At 40.6% G+C, this 20,644-nt stretch overlaps 1 protein-coding gene across 1 annotated transcript in view; it reads right to left on the bottom strand.

The window, feature by feature from the left end:
* Positions 1 to 20,076, bottom strand: part of LOC139754661 (ethanolamine-phosphate phospho-lyase-like) — a 290,015-nt gene extending 269,939 nt beyond the window's left edge. The window contains exon 1 of the mRNA XM_071672194.1: positions 19,936 to 20,076. Within this exon, the coding sequence (XP_071528295.1) occupies positions 19,936 to 19,955 (20 nt within the window). The 5' untranslated portion in view covers positions 19,956 to 20,076. The remainder of the gene's footprint in view (positions 1 to 19,935) is intronic.
* Between the last annotated feature and the right edge of the window lie 568 nt (positions 20,077 to 20,644).

Here is a 20,644-nt window from a genome sequence, read left to right as displayed (position 1 = left end):
TTTTATCGAGGATGTAAGGCATGTGTCCGTGTAGGAAGAGTGGAAAGTGATTGGTTCTCAGTGAATGTAGGTTTGCGGCAGGGGTGTGTGATGTCTCCATGGTTGTTTAATTTGTTTATGGATGGGGTTGTTAGGGAGGTGAATGCAAGAGTTTTCGAAAGAGGGGCAAGTATGAAGTCTGTTGGGGATGAGAGAGCTTGGGAGGTGAGTCAGTTGTTGTTCGCTGATGATACAGCGCTGGTGGCTGATTCATGTGAGAAACTGCAGAAGCTGGTGACTGAGTTTGGTAAAGTGTGTGAAAGAAGAAAGTTAAGAGTAAATGAGAATAAGAGCAAGGTAATTAGGTACAGTAGGGTTGAGGGTCAAGTCAATTGGGAGGTAAGTTTGAATGGAGAAAAACTGGAGGAAGTAAAGTGTTTTAGATATCTGGGAGTGGATCTGGCAGCGAATGGAACCATGGAAGCGGAAGTGGATCATAGGGTGGGGGAGGGGGCAAAATTTCTGGGAGCCTTGAAGAATGTGTGGAAGTCGAGAACATCATCTCGGAAAGCAAAAATGGGTATGTTTGAAGGAATAGTGGTTCCAACAATGTTGTATGGTTGCGAGGCGTGGGCTATGGATAGAGTTGTGCGCAGGAGGATGGATGTGCTGGAAATGAGATGTTTGAGGACAATGCGTGGTGTGAGGTGGTTTGATCGAGTAAGTAACGTAAGGGTAAGAGAGATGTGTGGAAATAAAAAGAGCATGGTTGAGAGAGCAGAAGAGGGTGTTTTGAAATGGTTTGGGCACATGGAGAGATTGAGTGAGGAAAGATTGACCAAGAGGATATATGTGTCGGAGGTGGAGGGAACGAGGAGAAGTGGGAGACCAAATTGGAGGTGGAAAGATGGAGTGAAAAAGATTTTGTGTGATCGGGGCCTGAACATGCAGGAGGGTGAAAGGAGGGCAAGGAATAGAGTGAATTGGATCGATGTGGTATACCGGGGTTGACGTGCTGTCAGTGGATTGAATCAGGGAATGTGAAGCGTCTGGGGTAAACCATGGAAAGCTGTGTAGGTATGTATATTTGAGTGTGTGGACGTATGTATATACATGTGTATGGGGTGGGTTGGCCCATTTCTTTCGTCTGTTTCCTTGCGCTACCTCGCAAACGCGGGAGACAGCGACAAAGCAAAAAAAAAAAAAATAATATATATATATTTTTTTTATTTATTTTATTATACTTTGTCGCTGTCTCCCGCGTTTGCGAGGTAGCGCAAGGAAACAGACGAAAGAACTGGCCCAACCCCCCCCCATACACATGTATATACATACGTCCACACACGCAAATATACATACCTACACAGCTTTCCATGGTTTACCCCAGACGCTTCACATGCCCTGCTTCAATCCACTGACAGCACGTCAACCCCGGTATACCACATCGCTCCAATTCACTCTATTCCTTGCCCTCCTTTCACCCTCCTGCATGTTCAGGCCCCGATCACACAAAATCTTTTTCACTCCATCTTTCCACCTCCAATTTGGTCTCCCTCTTCTCCTTGTTTCCTCCACCTCCGACACATATATCCTCTTGGTCAATCTTTCCTCACTCATCCTCTCCATGTGCCCAAACCACTTCAAAACACCCTCTTCTGCTCTCTCAACCACGCTCTTTTTATTTCCACACATCTCTCTTACCCTTACGTTACTCACTCGATCAAACCACCTCACACCACACATTGTCCTCAAACATCTCATTTCCAGCACATCCATCCTCCTGCGCACAACTCTATCCATAGCCCACGCCTCGCAACCATACAACATTGTTGGAACCACTATTCCTTCAAACATACCCATTTTTGCTTTCCGAGATAATGTTCTCGACTTCCACACATTCTTCAAGGCCCCCAGGATTTTCGCCCCCTCCCCCACCCTATGATCCACTTCCGCTTCCATGGTTCCATCCGCTGCCAGATCCACTCCCAGATATCTAAAACACTTCACTTCCTCCAGTTTTTCTCCATTCAAACTCACCTCCCAATTGACTTGACCCTCAACCCTACTGTACCTAATAACCTTGCTCTTATTCACATTTACTCTTAACTTTCTTCTTCCACACACTTTTCCAAACTCAGTCACCAGCTTCTGCAGTTTCTCACATGAATCAGCCACCAGCGCTGTATCATCAGCGAACAACAACTGACTCACTTCCCAAGCTCTCTCATCCCTAACAGACTTCATACTTGCCCCTCTTTCCAAAACTCTTGCATTTACCTCCCTAACAACCCCATCCATAAACAAATTAAACAACCATGGAGACATCACACACCCCTGCCGCAAACCTACATTCACTGAGAACCAATCACTTTCCTCTCTTCCTACACGTACACATGCCTTACATCCTCGATAAAAACTTTTCACTGCATCTAACAACTTTCCTCCCACACCATATATTCTTAATACCTTCCACAGAGCATCTCTATCAACTCTATCATATGCCTTCTCCAGATCCATAAATGCTACATACAAATCCATTTGCTTTTCTAAGTATTTCTAAGTATATATATATATATATATATATATATATATATATATATCTCCTCACATCACCACTACTTGTTATCACCTCCCCATTTGCGCCCTTCACTGAAGTTCCCATTTGCTCCCTTGTCTTACGCACTTTATTTACCTCCTTCCAGAACATCTTTTTATTCTCCCTAAAATTTAATGATACTCTCTCACCCCAACTCTCATTTGCCCTTTTTTTCACCTCTTGCACCTTTCTCTTGACCTCCTGTCTCTTTCTTTTATACGTCTCCCACTCAATTGCATTTTTTCCCTGCAAAAATCATCCAAATGCCTCTCTCTTCTCTTTCACTAATACTCTTACTTCTTCATCCCACCACTCACTACCCTTTCTAATCAACCCACCTCCACTCTTCTCATGCCACAAGCATCTTTTGCGCAATCCATCACTGATTCCCTAAATACATCCCATTCCTCCCCCACTCCCCTTACTTCCATTGTTCTCACCTTTTTCCATTCTGTACTCAGTCTCTCCTGATACTTCCTCACACAAGTCTCCTTCCCAAGCTCACTTACTCTCACCACCCTCTTCACCCCAACATTCACTCTTTTTTTCTGAAAACCCATACAAATCTTCACCTTAGCCTCCACAAGATAATGATCAGACATCCCTCCAGTTGCACCTCTCAGCACATTAACATCCAAAAGTCTCTCTTTCGCGCGCCTGTCAATTAACACGTAATCCAATAACGCTCTCTGGCCATCTCTCCTACTTACATAAGTATACTTATGTATATCTCGCTTTTTAAACCAGGTATTCCCAATCATCATTCCTTTTTCAGCACATAAATCTACAAGCTCTTCACCATTTCCATTTACAACACTGAACACCCCATGTATACCAATTATTCCCTCAACTGCCACATTACTCACCTTTGCATTCAAATCACCCATCACTATAACCCAGTCTCGTGCATCAAAACCACTAACACACTCATTCAGCTGCTCCCAAAACACTTGCCTCTCATGATCTTTCTTCTCATGCCCAGGTGCATATGCACCAATAATCACCCATCTCTCTCCATCAACTTTCAGTTTTACCCATATTAATTGAGAATTTACTTTCTTACATTCTATCACATACTCCCACAACTCCTGTTTCAGGAGTACTGCTACTCCTTCCCTTGCTCTTGTCCTCTCACTAACCCCTGACTTTACTCCCAAGACATTCCCAAACCACTCTTCCCCTTCACCCTTGAGCTTCGTTTCACTCAGAGCCAAAACATCCAGGTTCCTTTCCTCAAACATACTACCCATCTCTCCTTTTTTCACATCTTGGTTACATCCACACACATTTAGGCACCCCAATCTGAGCCTTCGAGGAGGATGAGCTCTCCCCGCGTGACTCCTTCTTCTGTTTCCCACTTTAGAAAGTTAAAAAAATACAAGGAGGGGAGGATTTCTGGCCCCCCGCTCCCGGGAGTGAGTATTTTGAAGGTTTGTTGAATGTGTTTGATGATAGAGAGGCAGATATAGGGTGTTTTGGTCGAGGTGGTGTGCAAAGTGAGAGGGTTAGGGAAAATGATTTGGTAAACAGAGAAGAGGTAGTAAAAGCTTTGCGGAAGATGAAAGCCGGCAAGGCAGCAGGTTTGGATGGTATTGCAGTGGAATCTATTAAAAAAGGGGGTGACTGTATTGTTGACTGCTTGGTAAGGTTATTTAATGTATGTATGACTCACAGTGAGGTGCCTGAGGATTGGCGGAATGCATGCATAGTGCCATTGTACAAAGGCAAAGGGGATAAGAGTGAGTGTTCAAATTACAGAGGTATAAGTTTGTTGAGTATTCCTGGTAAATTATATGGGAGGGTATTGATTGAGAGGGTGAAGGCATGTACAGAGCATCAGATTGGGGAAGAGCAGTGTGGTTTCAGAAGTGGTAGAGGATGTGTGGATCAGGTGTTTGCTTTGAAGAATGTATGAGAAATACTTAGAAAAGCAAATGGATTTGTATGTAGCATTTATGGATCTGGAGAAGGCATATGATAGAGTTGATAGAGATGCTCTGTGGAAGGTATTAAGAATATATGGTGTGGGAGGCAAGTTGTTAGAAGCAGTGAAAAGTTTTTATCGAGGATGTAAGGCATGTGTACGTGTAGGAAGAGTGGAAAGTGATTGGTTCTCAGTGAATGTAGGTTTGTGGCAGGGGTGTGTGATGTCTCCATGGTTGTTTAATTTGTTTATGGATGGGGTTGTTAGGGAGGTAAATGCAAGAGTTTTGGAAAGTGGGGCAAGTATGAAGTCTGTTGGGGATGAGAGAGCTTGGGAAGTGAGTCAGTTGTTGTTCGCTGATGATACAGCGCTGGTGGCTGATTCATGTGAGAAACTGCAGAAGCTGGTGACTGAGTTTGGTAAAGTGTGTGAAAGAAGAAAGTTAAGAGTAAATGTGAATAAGAGCAAGGTTATTAGGTACAGTAGGGTTGAGGGTCAAGTCAATTGGGAGGTGAGTTTGAATGAAGAAAAACTGGAGGAAGTGAAGTGTTTTAGATATCTGGGAGTGGATCTGGCAGCGGATGGAACCATGGAAGTGGAAGTGGATCATAGGGTGGGGGAGGGGGCGAAAATTCTGGGAGCCTTGAAGAATGTGTGGAAGTCAAGAACATTATCTCGGAAAGCAAAAATGGGTATGTTTGAAGGAATAGTGGTTCCAACAATGTTGTATGGTTGCGAGGCGTGGGCTATGGATAGAGTTGTGCGCAGGAGGATGGATGTGCTGGAAATGAGATGTTTGAGGACAATGTGTGGTGTGAGGTGGTTTGATCGAGTAAGTAACGTAAGGGTAAGAGAGATGTGTGGAAATAAAAAGAGTGTGGTTGAGAGAGCAGAAGAGGGTGTTTTGAAATGGTTTGGGCACATGGAGAGAATGAGTGAGGAAAGATTGACCAAGAGGATATATGTGTAGGAGGTGGAGGGAACGAGGAGAAGAGGGAGACCAAATTGGAGATGGAAAGATGGAGTGAAAAAGATTTTGTGTGATCGGGGCCTGAACATGCAGGAGGGTGAAAGGAGGGCAAGGAATAGAGTGAATTGGAGCGATGTGGTATACCGGGGTTGACGTGCTGTCAGTGGATTGAATCAGGGCATGTGAAGCGTCTGGGGTAAACCATGGAAAGCTGTGTAGGTATGTATATTTGCGTGAGTGGATGTATGTATATACATGTGTATGGGGGTGGGTTGGGCCATTTCTTTCGTCTGTTTCCTTGCGCTACCTCGCAAACGCGGGAGACAGCGACAAAGTATAATAAAAAAAAAATATATATATATATATATATATATATATATATATATATATATATATATATATATATATATGATCCACTTCCGCTTCCATGGTTCCATCCGCTGCCAGATCCACTCCCAGATATCTAAAACACTTCACTTCCTCCAGTTTTTCTCCATTCAAACTCACCTCCCAATTGACTTGACCCTCAACCCTACTGTACCTAATAACCTTGCCCTTATTCACATTTACTCTTAACTTTCTTCTTTCACACACTTTACCAAACTCAGTCACCAGCTTCTGCAGTTTCTCACATGAATCAGCCACCAGCGCTGTATCATCAGCGAACAACAACTGACTCACTTCCCAAGCTCTCTCATCCCCAACAGACTTCATACTTGCCCCTCTTTCCAAAACTCTTGCATTCACCTCCCTAACAACCCCATCCATAAACAAATTAAACAACCATGGAGACATCACACACCCCTGCCGCAAACCTACATTCACTGAGAACCAATCACTTTCCTCTCTTCCTACACGTACACATGCCTTACATCCTCGATAAAAACTTTTCACTGCTTCTAACAACTTGCCTCCCACACCATATATTCTTAATACCTTCCACAGAGCATCTCTATCAACTCTATCATATGCCTTCTCCAGATCCATAAATGCTACATACAAATCCATTTGCTTTTCTAAGTATTTCTCACATACATTCTTCAAAGCAAACACCTGATCCACACATCCTCTACCAGGGTGGGGGAGGGGGCGAAAATTCTGGGAGCCTTGACGAATATGTGGAAGTCGAGAACATTATCTCGGAAAGCAAAAATGGGTATGTTTGAAGGAATAGTGGTTCCAACAATGTTGTATGGTTGCGAGGCGTGGGCTACGGATAGAGTTGTGCGCAGGAGGATGGATGTGCTGGAAATGAGATGTTTGAGGACAATGTGTGGTGTGAGGTGGTTTGATCGAGTAAGTAACGTAAGGGTAAGAGAGATGTGTGGAAATAAAAAGAGCGTGGTTGAGAGAGCAGAAGAGGGTGTTTTGAAATGGTTTGGGCACATGGAGAGAATGAGTGAGGAAAGATTGACCAAGAGGATATATGTGTCGGAGGTGGAGGGAACGAGGAGAAGAGGGAGACCAAATTGGAGGTGGAAAGATGGAGTGAAAAAGATTTTGTGTGATCGGGGCCTGAACATGCAGGAGGGTGAAAGGAGGGCAAGGAATAGAGTGAATTGGAGCGATGTGGTATACCGGGGTTGACGTGCTGTCAGTGGATTGAATCAGGGCATGTGAAGCGTCTGGGGTAAACCATGGAAAGCTGTGTAGGTATGTATAGTTGTGTGTGGGGATATATGTATATACATGTGTATGGGGGTGGGTTGGGCCATTTCTTTCGTCTGTTTCCTTGCGCTACCTCGCAAATGCTGGAGACAGTGACAAAGTATAATAAAAAAAAATAATATATATATATATATATATATATATATATATATATATGATCCACTTCCGCTTCCATGGTTCCATCCGCTGCCAGATCCACTCCCAGATATCTAAAACACTTCACTTCCTCCAGTTTTTCTCCATTCAAACTCACCTCCCAATTGACTTGACCCTCAACCCTACTGTACCTAATAACCTTGCTCTTATTCACATTTACTCTTAACTTTCTTCTTTCACACACTTTACCAAACTCAGTCACCAGCTTCTGCAGTTTCTCACATGAATCAGCCACCAGCGCTGTATCATCAGCGAACAACAACTGACTCACTTCCCAAGCTCTCTCATCCCCAACAGACTTCATACTTGCCCCTCTTTCCAAAACTCTTGCATTCACCTCCCTAACAACCCCATCCATAAACAAATTAAACAACCATGGAGACATCACACACCCCTGCCGCAAACCTACATTCACTGAGAACCAATCACTTTCCTCTCTTCCTACACGTACACATGCCTTACATCCTCGATAAAAACTTTTCACTGCTTCTAACAACTTGCCTCCCACACCATATATTCTTAATACCTTCCACAGAGCATCTCTATCAACTCTATCATATGCCTTCTCCAGATCCATAAATGCTGCATACAAATCCATTTGCTTTTCTAAGTATTTCTCACATACATTCTTCAAAGCAAACACCTGATCCACACATCCTCTACCAGGGTGGGGGAGGGGGCGAAAATTCTGGGAGCCTTGAAGAATGTGTGGAAGTCGAGAACATTATCTCGGAAAGCAAAAATGGGTATGTTTGAAGGAACAGTGGTTCCAACAATGTTGTATGGTTGCGAGGCGTGGGCTACGGATAGAGTTGTGCGCAGGAGGATGGATGTGCTGGAAATGAGATGTTTGAGGACAATGTGTGGTGTGAGGTGGTTTGATCGAGTAAGTAACGTAAGGGTAAGAGAGATGTGTGGAAATAAAAAGAGCGTGGTTGAGAGAGCAGAAGAGGGTGTTTTGAAATGGTTTGGGCACATGGAGAGAATGAGTGAGGAAAGATTGACCAAGAGGATATATGTGTCGGAGGTGGAGGGAACGAGGAGAAGAGGGAGACCAAATTGGAGGTGGAAAGATGGAGTGAAAAAGATTTTGTGTGATCGGGGCCTGAACATGCAGGAGGGTGAAAGGAGGGCAAGGAATAGAGTGAATTGGAGCGATGTGGTATACCGGGGTTGACGTGCTGTCAGTGGATTGAATCAGGGCATGTGAAGCGTCTAGGGTAAACCATGGAAAGCTATGTAGGTATGTATAGTTGTGTGTGTGGATGTATGTATATACATGTGTATGGGGGTGGGTTGGGCCATTTCTTTCGTCTGTTTCCTTGCGATACCTCGCAAACGTGGGAGACAGCGACAAAGCAAAAAAAAAAAAATATATATATATATATATATACATATATATATATATATATATATATATATATATATATATATATATATATATATATGATCCACTTCCGCTTCCATGGTTCCATCCGCTGCCAGATCCACTCCCAGATATCTAAAACACTTCACTTCCTCCAGTTTTTCTCCATTCAAACTCACCTCCCAATTGACTTGACCCTCAACCCTACTGTACCTAATAACCTTGCTCTTATTCACATTTACTCTTAACTTTCTTCTTTCACACACTTTACCAAACTCAGTCACCAGCTTCTGCAGTTTCTCACGTGAATCAGCCACCAGCGCTGTATCATCAGCGAACAACAACTGACTCACTTCCCAAGCTCTCTCATCCCCAACAGACTTCATACTTGCCCCTCTTTCCAAAACTCTTGCATTCACCTCCCTAACAACCCCATCCATAAACAAATCAAACAACCATGGAGACATCACACACCCCTGCCGCAAACCTACATTCACTGAGAACCTATCACTTTCCTCTCTTCCTACACGTACACATGCCTTACATCCTCGATAAAAACTTTTCACTGCTTCTAACAACTTGCCTCCCACACCATATATTCTTAATACCTTCCACAGAGCATCTCTATCAACTCTATCATATGCCTTCTCCAGATCCATAAATGCTACATACAAATCCATTTGCTTTTCTAAGTATTTCTCACATACATTCTTCAAACAAACACCTGATCCACACATCCTCTACCAGGGTGGGGGAGGGGGCGAAAATTCTGGGAGCCTTGAAGAATGTGTGGAAGTCGAGAACATTATCTCGAAAAGCAAAAATGGGTATGTTTGAAGGAATAGTGGTTCCAACAATGTTGTATGGTTGCGAGGCGTGGGCTATGGATAGAGTTGTGCGCAGGAGGATGGCTGTGCTGGAAATGAGATGTTTGAGGACAATGTGTGGTGTGAGGTGGTTTGATCGAGTAAGTAACGTAAGGGTAAGAGAGATGTGTGGAAATAAAAAGAGCGTGGTTGAGAGAGCAGAGGAGGGTGTTTTGAAATGGTCGGGCACATGGAGAGAATGACTGAGGAAAGATTGACCAAGAGAATATATGTGTCGGAGGTGGAGGGAACGAGGAGAAGAGGGAGACCAAATTGGAGGTGGAAAGATGGAGTGAACAAGATTTTGTGTGATCGGGGCCTGAGCATGCAGGAGGGTGAAAGGAGGGCAAGGAATAGAGTGAATTGGAGCGATGTGGTATACCGGGGTTGACGTGCTGTCAGTGGATTGAAGCAGGGCATGTGAAGCGTCTGGGGGTAAACCATGGAAAGCTGTGTAGGTATGTATATTTGCGTGTGTGGACGTATGTATATACATGTGTATGGGGGGGGGGGCATTTCTTTCGTCTGTTTCATTGCGCTACCTCGCAAACGCGGGAGACAGCGGCAAAAAAAAAAAAAAAATATATATATATATATATATATATATATATATATATATATATATATATACATATATACACATGTACATAAATCATACTTGCTGCCTTTATTCATTCCCGTCACTACCCCGCCACACATGAAATGACAACCCCTCCCCCCGCACTTGTGCGAGGTGGCGCTAGAAAAAGACAGCAAAGGCCACATTTGCTCGCACTCAGTCTCTAGCTGTCATGCATAATGCACTGAAACCACAGCTCCCTTTCCACATCCAGGCCCAAAAAACTTTCCATGGTTTACCACACACATTTCACATGCCCTGGTTCAATCCACTGACAGCATGTCGACCCCGGTATACCACATCGTTCCACTTCACTCAATTCATTGCACGTCTTTCACCCTCCTGTATGTTCAGGCCCCAATCACTCAAAATCTTTTTCACTCCATCATTCCACCTCCTATTTGGTCTTCCACCTCTCCTTTTCCCCTCCACCTGTAACACATATATCCTCTTTGTCAATCTTTCCTTACTCATTCTCTCCATGTGCCCAAACCATTTCCCAAGCTAGTGGGGAAGCACCAGAAAGGCCGCATCGGCTCAAATCCATTCTCTAGCTGTCACATGTAGTACACCTAAACCACAGCTCCCATTCAAGACCAGGCCCCATAAACCTTTCCATCCAATTACAGGCTTTTCCTAGGCACTTTAGATGGATTAGGAGCATTACAACCTGCAAGCCGTCTTCCATATAAGATAAAATATAATCACAATAGTCTGAAAAAAATTGGGAAGTCAGCAAAATGTGTGTATAGTGTAAGTATAGCAAAATTTGCACTGTACTAACAGAGAAGAGAACTTGGTGCTGACTGGGTGTGAGCTTGTATGTGTACAGCACTCTGATTGGCCATATGAGTATAAACAAAGAAAACTGCTCTCAACACGTGAGTGTTCAGACTTGTAAGTTTTGATTTTTCAGAAATTTCTATCCTTTTCTTCTTGTAAAACTAAAGCTCCAAGATGCAAGCAAGAGCACTATAATGAAACAGCACTCTACAGCATACTACACATTTCTTTATGTCATTCAATAAAATGTATTGCTCCAAATCATCCTCCATAACTGCTATTGTATTTTAAGTAATTTACCAGTTCAGTTTCATATGGGAATTAGCTTTGAACACAGAGTGATTTTGTTCCGCAGCACTAGTATAGAGTTTGGAGAATAAATAAAAGTTACAGAGCTTGATTCTGAACATCATCAAATAGGGCAACAGTAGTACATAAGGAAAAATGTGAGGTTGATGTAACATATTTCACAAAACTCTAAAGAACCTATAGACACCTCACTTAACCACCATAGCCGACATAATGTATCATAATTTTCAATATTGTACATGAAATATACCAGTAACATCCAAGACTGAATACTGCCAAAATAGCTCCAGATGTCAAAAAATAGATGACACAGTATATAGGCATGTGATCACAGCAGCAGAAAATTTAGTATTGGTATATTTTTACTCTCACTTTGGTTTCTAAGTTCTTATGCAAGCTGTTGATATTTTACAAGCACATCACCTACTTTTACATTAACCAACTCCACAATGTCCTTAATATACATAACCCTTAATGCCTTATTCAATAATGTTGAACACAAAATAATGTTCCAAATAATGCTTTGCAACTGTTATTTTCTATTCTCTAAATATTAGCACAGTAGAACAAATTCACTTGATATTCAAAGCTAATAGCACTGCACAGCTTAACTACTAAATTACCAACTAGACTTTTTCTGTTGAAATGATATTTGAAAAATATCACCATCAAATTCTTCTGGTGCTGGGATTCAAATAGATGCGCACTGTGTAATCTAATTGTTAACATCCAGCACCATTTTTGTGGAGCTTGGTCAAGAGTGTGACTGGTATATTTCAACTATAATACTGAGCACTAAATTAAATCTTGACCAAAAGAGAAATTAGGTGAAGTTTACATAGGTTCTGATGGTTTTCTGCAAGTGCATTACCTACTTTTACTTATTTTTTTTTTTCTTTTTTTTTATACTTTGTCGCTGTCTCCCGCGTTTGCGAGGTAGCGCAAGGAAACAGACGAAAGAAATGGCCCAACCCCCCCCATACACATGTACATACACACGTCCACACACGCAAATATACATACCTACACAGCTTTCCATGGTTTACCCCAGACGCTTCAAATGCCTTGATTCACTCCACTGACAGCACGTCAACCCCTGTATACCACATAGCTCCAATTCACTCTATTCCTTGCCCTCCTTTCACCCTCCTGCATGTTCAGGCCCCGATCACACAAAATCTTTTTCACTCCATCTTTCCACCTCCAATTTGGTCTCCCTCTTCTCCTCGTTCCCTCCACCTCCGACACATATATCCTCTTGGTCAATCTTTCCTCACTCATTCTCTCCATGTGCCCAAACCATTTCAAAACACCCTCTTCTGCTCTCTCAACCACGCTCTTTTTATTTCCACACATCTCTCTTACCCTTACGTTACTTACTCGATCAAACCACCTCACACCACACATTGTCCTCAAACATCTCATTTCCAGCACATCCATCCTCCTGCGCACAACTCTATCCATAGCCCACGCCTCGCAACCATACAACATTGTTGGAACCACTATTCCTTCAAACATACCCATTTTTGCTTTCCGAGATAATGTTCTCGACTTCCACACATTTTCAAGGCTCCCAGGATTTTCGCCCCCTCCCCCACCCTATGATCCACTTCCGCTTCCATGGTTCCATCCGCTGACAGATCCACTCCCAGATATCTAAAACACTTCACTTCCTCCAGTTTTTCTCCATTCAAACTCACCTCCCAATTGACTTGACCCTCAACCCTACTGTACCTAATAACCTTGCTCTTATTCACATTTACTCTTAACTTTCTTCTTCCACACACTTTACCAAACTCAGTCACCAGCTTCTGCAGTTTCTCACATGAATCAGCCACCAGCGCTGTATCATCAGCGAACAACAACTGACTCACTTCCCAAGCTCTCTCATCCCCAACAGACTTCATACTTGCCCCTCATTCCAGGACTCTTGCATTTACCTCCCTAACAACCCCATCCATAAACAAATTAAACAACCATGGAGACATCACACACCCCTGCCGCAAACCTACATTCACTGAGAACCAATCACTTTCCTCTCTTCCTACACGTACACATGCCTTACATCCTCGATAAAAACTTTTCACTGCTTCTAACAACTTGCCTCCCACACCATATATTCTTAATACCTTCCACAGAGCATCTCTATCAACTCTATCATATGCCTTCTCCAGATCCATAAATGCTACATACAAATCCATTTGCTTTTCTAAGTATTTCTCACATACATTCTTCAAAGCAAACACCTGATCCACACATCCTCTACCACTTCTGAAACCGCACTGCTCTTCCCCAATCTGATGCTCTGTACATGCCTTCACCCTCTCAATCAATACCCTCCCATATAATTTACCAGGAATACTCAACAAACTTATACCTCTGTAATTTGAGCACTCACTCTTATCCCCTTTGCCTTTGTACTTTTACTTATATCAATTCTATATTTTCCCTGATACACTACTACTACCTTATCAATGAAGATTAATAAAAACGATGTTCTAAATCATGCTCTGCAACTGTAACTGATTTCTTTATGCTCTGCAACTGTAACTGATTTCTTTAAGCACAAGACTAGGAATGCAACACTCAGTATTCAAAGCTAATAGTGATGCAGAACAAAACTGGTAAATCACTACTTCTTGTATACATAGCAGGGAACTAATGTAATAATTTCACAACTTGGTGCTAAGTGCACCAACTCTAAAAGCCACGAAATGAAGGTTCGATAAACTTTGGACTGGTGAACCCACCTAAATCCTGATACTGAAATCCCTATCACCCAGAGTTAAGTACACAACGCTGAAAGCAGTGGTGATGACAAAAGACCAAATGGCCAACAAATCTGATGAAATGTGCTGATACACTTAAAAAAGGTTAAATGATTACATCAAGAAAATTGGTACTACCAAGATGGATGATGAATTGAAACTAAAATGTAAGATGAAAGCAGTTTTCTTTATCTGGGAGGGGGCAGCCCCAGCATTAGAAAATAACTAATGAAAAACAAAGATGAAAATAACCTCAACTCAGTAAGTGATAATAATACTATAAAAACTACATTCTGTAAGCATGCCCCATCAGTTAAATGTCATATTTTCTAATACTGACACTCTGTCTCCAGATAAATTGGTTGCACTGAAGATGATAACTAACACATCTAATATACACCTGCAGTAGTGCTATTGCTTTGCAACAAGTGATGCTAAAGAAACTCTGCTACCAAAGAATTTTAGGTGAATGAATACAGCATAGGATATCCCTGGAATAGAGGAGAAACAAAATAACCTAAATATCTCCTGCATGTCATATAAGATGACTAATAAGGATGGAATCAAGGGTTGGAAATCTTCCCCTCTTGTATTACTTTCCAAAAGGTAGACTCAGTAATCTGTTCTGGATGCTGCCTCACTCACACAGAAGTGGCAAACATGTATGAAAGAAAGAAAATATAGCATAGGAGGATATGAACAAGATGATTTAAATATAAGTAAACCTAACAATATAAGAGGATTGCTTGAAAATGTATACATAATAAAATATACTCCAATTATATTTGAAAATAACTCAAGAATACATTGCTACCAAAATACCAATCTTTAAAAAGGATAGGCTTCTCTTTTGTCCAGTTTACAGATACCCAAGCTCTAGTGCTGAAAACAGTGAGAAACTTAACAACTTGTTCCCTGAAATACTTAAGAAAATCTCTTGTACAGTCTTGTTGTAGAGGATATCAACCACCCTGACATAGGCAAGAACACAAACAGGGTAAGCGAAAGACTGAAGATGCCTAATGTATATTTACAGACATTGTAAGGGATCATTTTTGGTTCCAGCATAAACCTGAACCAACCATAAGTAGGGGAACTAACCAGCAACCTCTATTAGCTTTAGTGTTTAGTAATGAGGAAAGCATGGCAACTGAAATCCGTTTAGATGTAAAGTTTGTGCCCCTCTAGTCTGGCCCTCTGTGGTCCAGCAACTCCCATGGTCCAGCACATTTTAAAATCTTCCACCATCAGTTATTATTTTGTGGATCTGCCACCAGGGTGGTGGTGTTAGCAGCACTAAGTTGCCAAAATCTGTTTAAACTGCAGCCAAGCAAATTAACAGGCCTGTTAATTTCTTACATTCAGCTGTATTTCACCCCTTCAGGATATCATCCAAGAGACCAAGAGGTGCAAAAGATGGTACTAGTGCTAATTAGAATGGCCATAAATCATTATCCATGCTAGAAAATGTGAAGGTACTGATAAATTAGATAAAGGAACTTCTATAAAGACCTTGTGCGAGTACTATGAGATTGGATCATCAACTGTGTATGACTTAGGGGTCAATTTCTGTTTTCCAGCATCTTCTGTGGTCCAGCAATGGCCAGGTTCCAAGGTTGCCGGATTAAAGAGGTACAATCTGTACCACTTGGTAAAAAAGCCACTCTGACACATTTCCAATGTCATGCATTTATAGATTTTATTGGTAGAAGATCAATAGTAACTTTTAAAAGGAGATGTATATTAAATCAAACACTCTCTTATGTAACAAAAACTCTGATGAACAGTGGGATACATATAGAATTAAAATGCAGTAAACTGTAGACAGGTATATACCAACCTTACAATATAGAAGGACAAGACAAAATGCCAAGCTACCCTAAATCATTTGTAGTGGACAGACAAATAGAATACAAAATCTAAAAAAAAAAGTGAGGATTATGGCACTGGTGCATACTCTCTGAAGATAACCAAATGAGAGACAAGCATAAACTCCAAAGTTAGAAGATCAATAGGAAAGCTGCTCAAAAGTGCAAGATAACAGTAGATGGCATTAAGAAAAATCCAAGATAACAGTAGGTGGCATTAAGAAAAATCCTAAGAAGTTTAGGGAACATGTAAATAAAAAAAAACAAGAACAAAGCCATTAATATCAGATATACCAATATGACAACAGAAAAGACTTCACTGAAAGCAACAAAGTTAAGGAGCATGTTTTTGCAGGCTTCTTCACATTGTTTTCCACAAGAGGGGCATATGGTACACTATCAGATGAAAAATAAATCAAGTTCCAGCAGTGAATGATAAAGTACACTAACTGACAAGGATAAAGTTAAAAAAAGTAAGTACTTAAGCTCCCAAAAACAGACAAATCTCCATGTCTCATTGCAATCAGCTCAATTTTCTCAAAGGAACTTAAAAATGTAATATTTCTGCATTACCTATCATCTCATAGTCATTTGAAAAAATGCAAACATTAATACTATGATTAAGAAATAGGAAAAGAAGTATGACATGTTTTTCTGGCAATCACTGGGTGTAACATTTTAGAAACTGTGTTAAGAGAAAATATATGACAAATTTAAACTCTTTAGTGACTATATAGTTTTATGCCAGAGGACTGAATTTTTCATCTACAGACAATTGTTGATGAATGGGCTATGGTTTTAGACTCCACTGGATGTGCAGATGTAGCATACAGTTCATGTATTGCAACTTTATGAGAGCTTTTGATAAGGCTTGGAAATATTGTTTACTTAGCTTAATGTCTGTAGCTGGAAAATTTATGGAAACCATCATTCGAGGCAAATTGTAAACCATTTAAGGGAACATAACTTAATAAAAGATGCTCAGCTTGATTCTCAATGAAATCACTCATGTCTGACATAACTTCTTGATTTCTAATACAATATGTAAGTATCTTTCTAAGACACTTGTTCTCTTCAGGAACTCCCTCAAGAAGGTTGCCACAATAAAAGTCTCCTAAATGGTGAACTCCAGTGCTGCTTTCTGCCTTTAGTGCCTCACCTTTAACAGGCAACTGGCAGAGAGCAAATCTAACACAGTGTTTTCAGAGGCTCCTACCAATTAACTAATATATCTATTTAATGTTCCAACCTATCACTTCTGCCTAATGCTCTCTCCTAATGTTCCTACCTACTGCTTCTACATGAAGTTTCTACCTAATGATCCTGCATAATTTTCCTCCCTACTATTGCCACCTATTGCTCCAACCTTTTGCCAAAGGGCACAGCCTGTGCATATCACTCACTACTCAAAAAATCTAGAATTACACGAGTTAGTTGTGCGAATAAGTGATGTCAAGGGCTATGTATGACAAGGAAAGATTGTATGTTTGTGGACAAAATGCCAGCAGTCAACCTGTGGGTGAGGGAGAAAGAAAAGACAACTGCCTGGCCAGGTCAGAAGAGTGCAACTTGACAATCACTGAAGTGCTGGCTCACTATGCAGCCATCACTCACCCTCCCGATACACAGGCAAATAGTATCAGTAGTACACCTTCCCAGTTGATGGCTGCCTACCACCTACTAACCTGCTACGATAAAATCAACATGAATGATGAAAGTAAAGCAGATGATGTCATCTATGTAGATTTTCAAAAAACATTTGATAAGGTTCCACATCAAAGGTGATAAGCAGAAATTAAGTCACAGGGTATTGATGGGGTTAATTCAATGGTTAGGAAACTATATGACTGGCCATACATAATGAGTTGTGATTAAAGATCAAGCCTCAGATGGTTAAAAAAGTGGTGTGCTGCAAGGATCAGTATTGGGACTGGTTATCTTTATCATAAGCACTGCACTGTTAAACAAGAAAGTTTGCAGATAATATATGCTGGGTAATAAGTCTACAGATGTGTCAGCAGCTTAGATAAACTGCTGGACTGGGCCCATATAAGGCAAATGAATATCAATAGTAAAAATGAAAAGGTAAGATTGAGTATGAATTTTGTTGAACTGCAAAAAGTAAATGAGGAGAAAGAGTTAGGTGCAATAATCTCTAGTGACCTACAATCAACTTAGCAGTGAACAGAAGCAGTTAAAAGGGTGAAAAATTATTGAATTCATATGCAGAGTTTTTAAACTTAAATCTAAAAAAATCATCCTTACTCTTTTCACAATGAGCTCAGGTTTGGCCATCCTACTTGAAAAAGACAAAGACACCATGGAGAAAGTACAGTATCAAGCTACAAAGGTGATTCCCAGACAGAAAAAACTCATTGAGAGCCAACTAAACAACTAGAAGATTCACAGATGATCTAATGCAAGAATTCAAAATTATCAAATGCTTTAAATCAATCTTAATCTAACAAACTACTTAAGACTTGATTCATCTGATTTCACTTGTATTATAGGATACAAATTCATGGGCAAACATTATACCATGAAGGCAAGTACTTTTCTTCAACAGGATTGTTAACATATGGAGTGATTTACCTATTAAAGTAAATTAAAGCAGTGCCAGATACATTTCATAATACATTTGATAAATATCTTATGTTCATAATATCATTTTCGTATTATTAGTGCATCCATAATCACACTAATGGTTTGCAGGGTTTTCCCCTTTCAATTATCTGCATGCATTCCTACTTTTACCACACTAATCTGTGAGCTTCTGATATCTCACACAATCACAAACAGCCTCAAAGAGACTGAGTGATCAGTTGCTTTTTGAATTCCTTTGTATCTAATCATCATATTATCATAAATCAGAGACAGCTATATCAATAAGGCTGGATCATGACCACATTATCATTTCAATTTCTTATAGATTACCTTCCTTTTGGTATTTGTTTCTAGGTATGTAATGATATTAAGAAAATAATAAAACATGGTATCTATCATTGTATCATCACTGAAATATGATTATAGTAACAATAGGATGGGCCAGATCAGTAATGATAAACTAATTAGTACATAAAATACCATCAGAGCAAATGTCAGTATTTCTACAGTTTCTGTCCCATTGAAGTTTTGATATTTCTTTTACATGCAATCAATACATCTATAATTGGAAGTTCGGTTATGTGCAATCAATAGATCTCTTTTTAGAAGCACTCGGATACATATCACTTAGCTATCAAATATCCTCGGAAAAAGATAACACACTCAAATATTTCTATGGGAAACTATAGAATTACTATTTTTTCTTATATGGGAAACGATTTTTTCTTAAATGGGAAACGAATCTTTTCTTTAAATATCAAATTCTCATATCTACCATTGTTCTACCACTTCATTTGAACACAATTCTGGTGATCTGGTTGACATAAAGTGTGTTGTTATTATCCATTTTGGATAAATTCAGCCAATTTTGGCCAATTTCAGTTTTGTCACAAATCCTTAGAGCACATGAAGCCAAAATAGCAAAGTCCTCTGGAAGGGAAATAGATAAGTTCTAGTGTGAATACAACATTCTCCAAAACTAGAGATAATATTGAATCCGGACTAGCACCTGACCTGTATTCATGATCTGGCAGAGGAGCTGAACAACCACTCCTAATTAAATTTACCTAAGTGGCTAGGCACTAAAGCCAACCTAGCCTTCTCAAAATAGGTCCTGTATGGATATTTTTACATTCTGGAACATCCAGTTTGGTGGAAATTGTTTTCCCGGTGGTTTTTTGACGTCTTTTGAACGATTCTGACCAACATTTCCATCACAAATCACTAAATTCGCATTACATAAATTCCCACAGGGGAGGTCTGTCATTAACGTTAGATAAGGGGGATGTCATCTTCAAAAGTAGTAATTTGCGGTAGAAATGAAGGTCATTAAGAATACAAACACATCAAAATCCATCGCAAAAATATAATTTCATGATCCAAACAGGTGGATGTCCCAAAATGTAAATTTATCCTTGAAAAAGCCTCTAAATACATTAATCACAGGTTGAGTAATTACCATATATCTCTTCCATCCATGTTGTACCATATCACACTTAAATGGCTTTCATGTCAATGGCAGTGATTAACGTGCACAGTGATTAACGCGAGATTGACGTCTTTGAGCGAACAACCATAACAAACGTAGGAGTTCTAGGGCATATTCAAACCCGAAATACAAATTCAGGTACAATATATAACCATTATTTTCATCATTATTATTATTATTCACAAGAATCGAAGCTTTCCATTCTCTAAACCTGACGCATATTGGGGGTGGAGTGAAAAGTATATCTTTCAGTATTCGATATACAATCGCACAAAGCTTGGCTAATTAGTTGCTTTGATCCAAAATTAAAAGTAATGAGCTGTGTCACCGTAGTGTGAACTTGGGTTCAGATTACTTTATGGCTCTGATAACTAAGTTAAGCGAGCGGCACTGAATATTACCTGAAAAGAATGTCGGGAAGTGAACAAAGCCGCCCCCCCCCCCCTCTGCACCCCCTCTCTCCAGCAATGATGTAATAATGTGTGATCACCCAACTACTCCCCCCCCCCCTCACAGGGAGCGTCAAGCTGATGACTCTTCAAGTATAACAAGCAGTTAGGGTGGGGGGAGATTATAATTGACTTACGGAGTTCCTGGCTCCCTCCCTGACACACAACAATGACTCACTCCCTGACACACAACAATGGCTCACTCCATGACACACAACAATGGCTCACTC

The sequence above is a fragment of the Panulirus ornatus genome, chromosome 17 (assembly GCF_036320965.1).
Source record: "Panulirus ornatus isolate Po-2019 chromosome 17, ASM3632096v1, whole genome shotgun sequence".
In the NCBI taxonomy this organism is placed as follows: Eukaryota; Metazoa; Arthropoda; class Malacostraca; order Decapoda; family Palinuridae; genus Panulirus; species Panulirus ornatus.
This window is presented reverse-complemented; position numbering and strand designations above follow the sequence as displayed.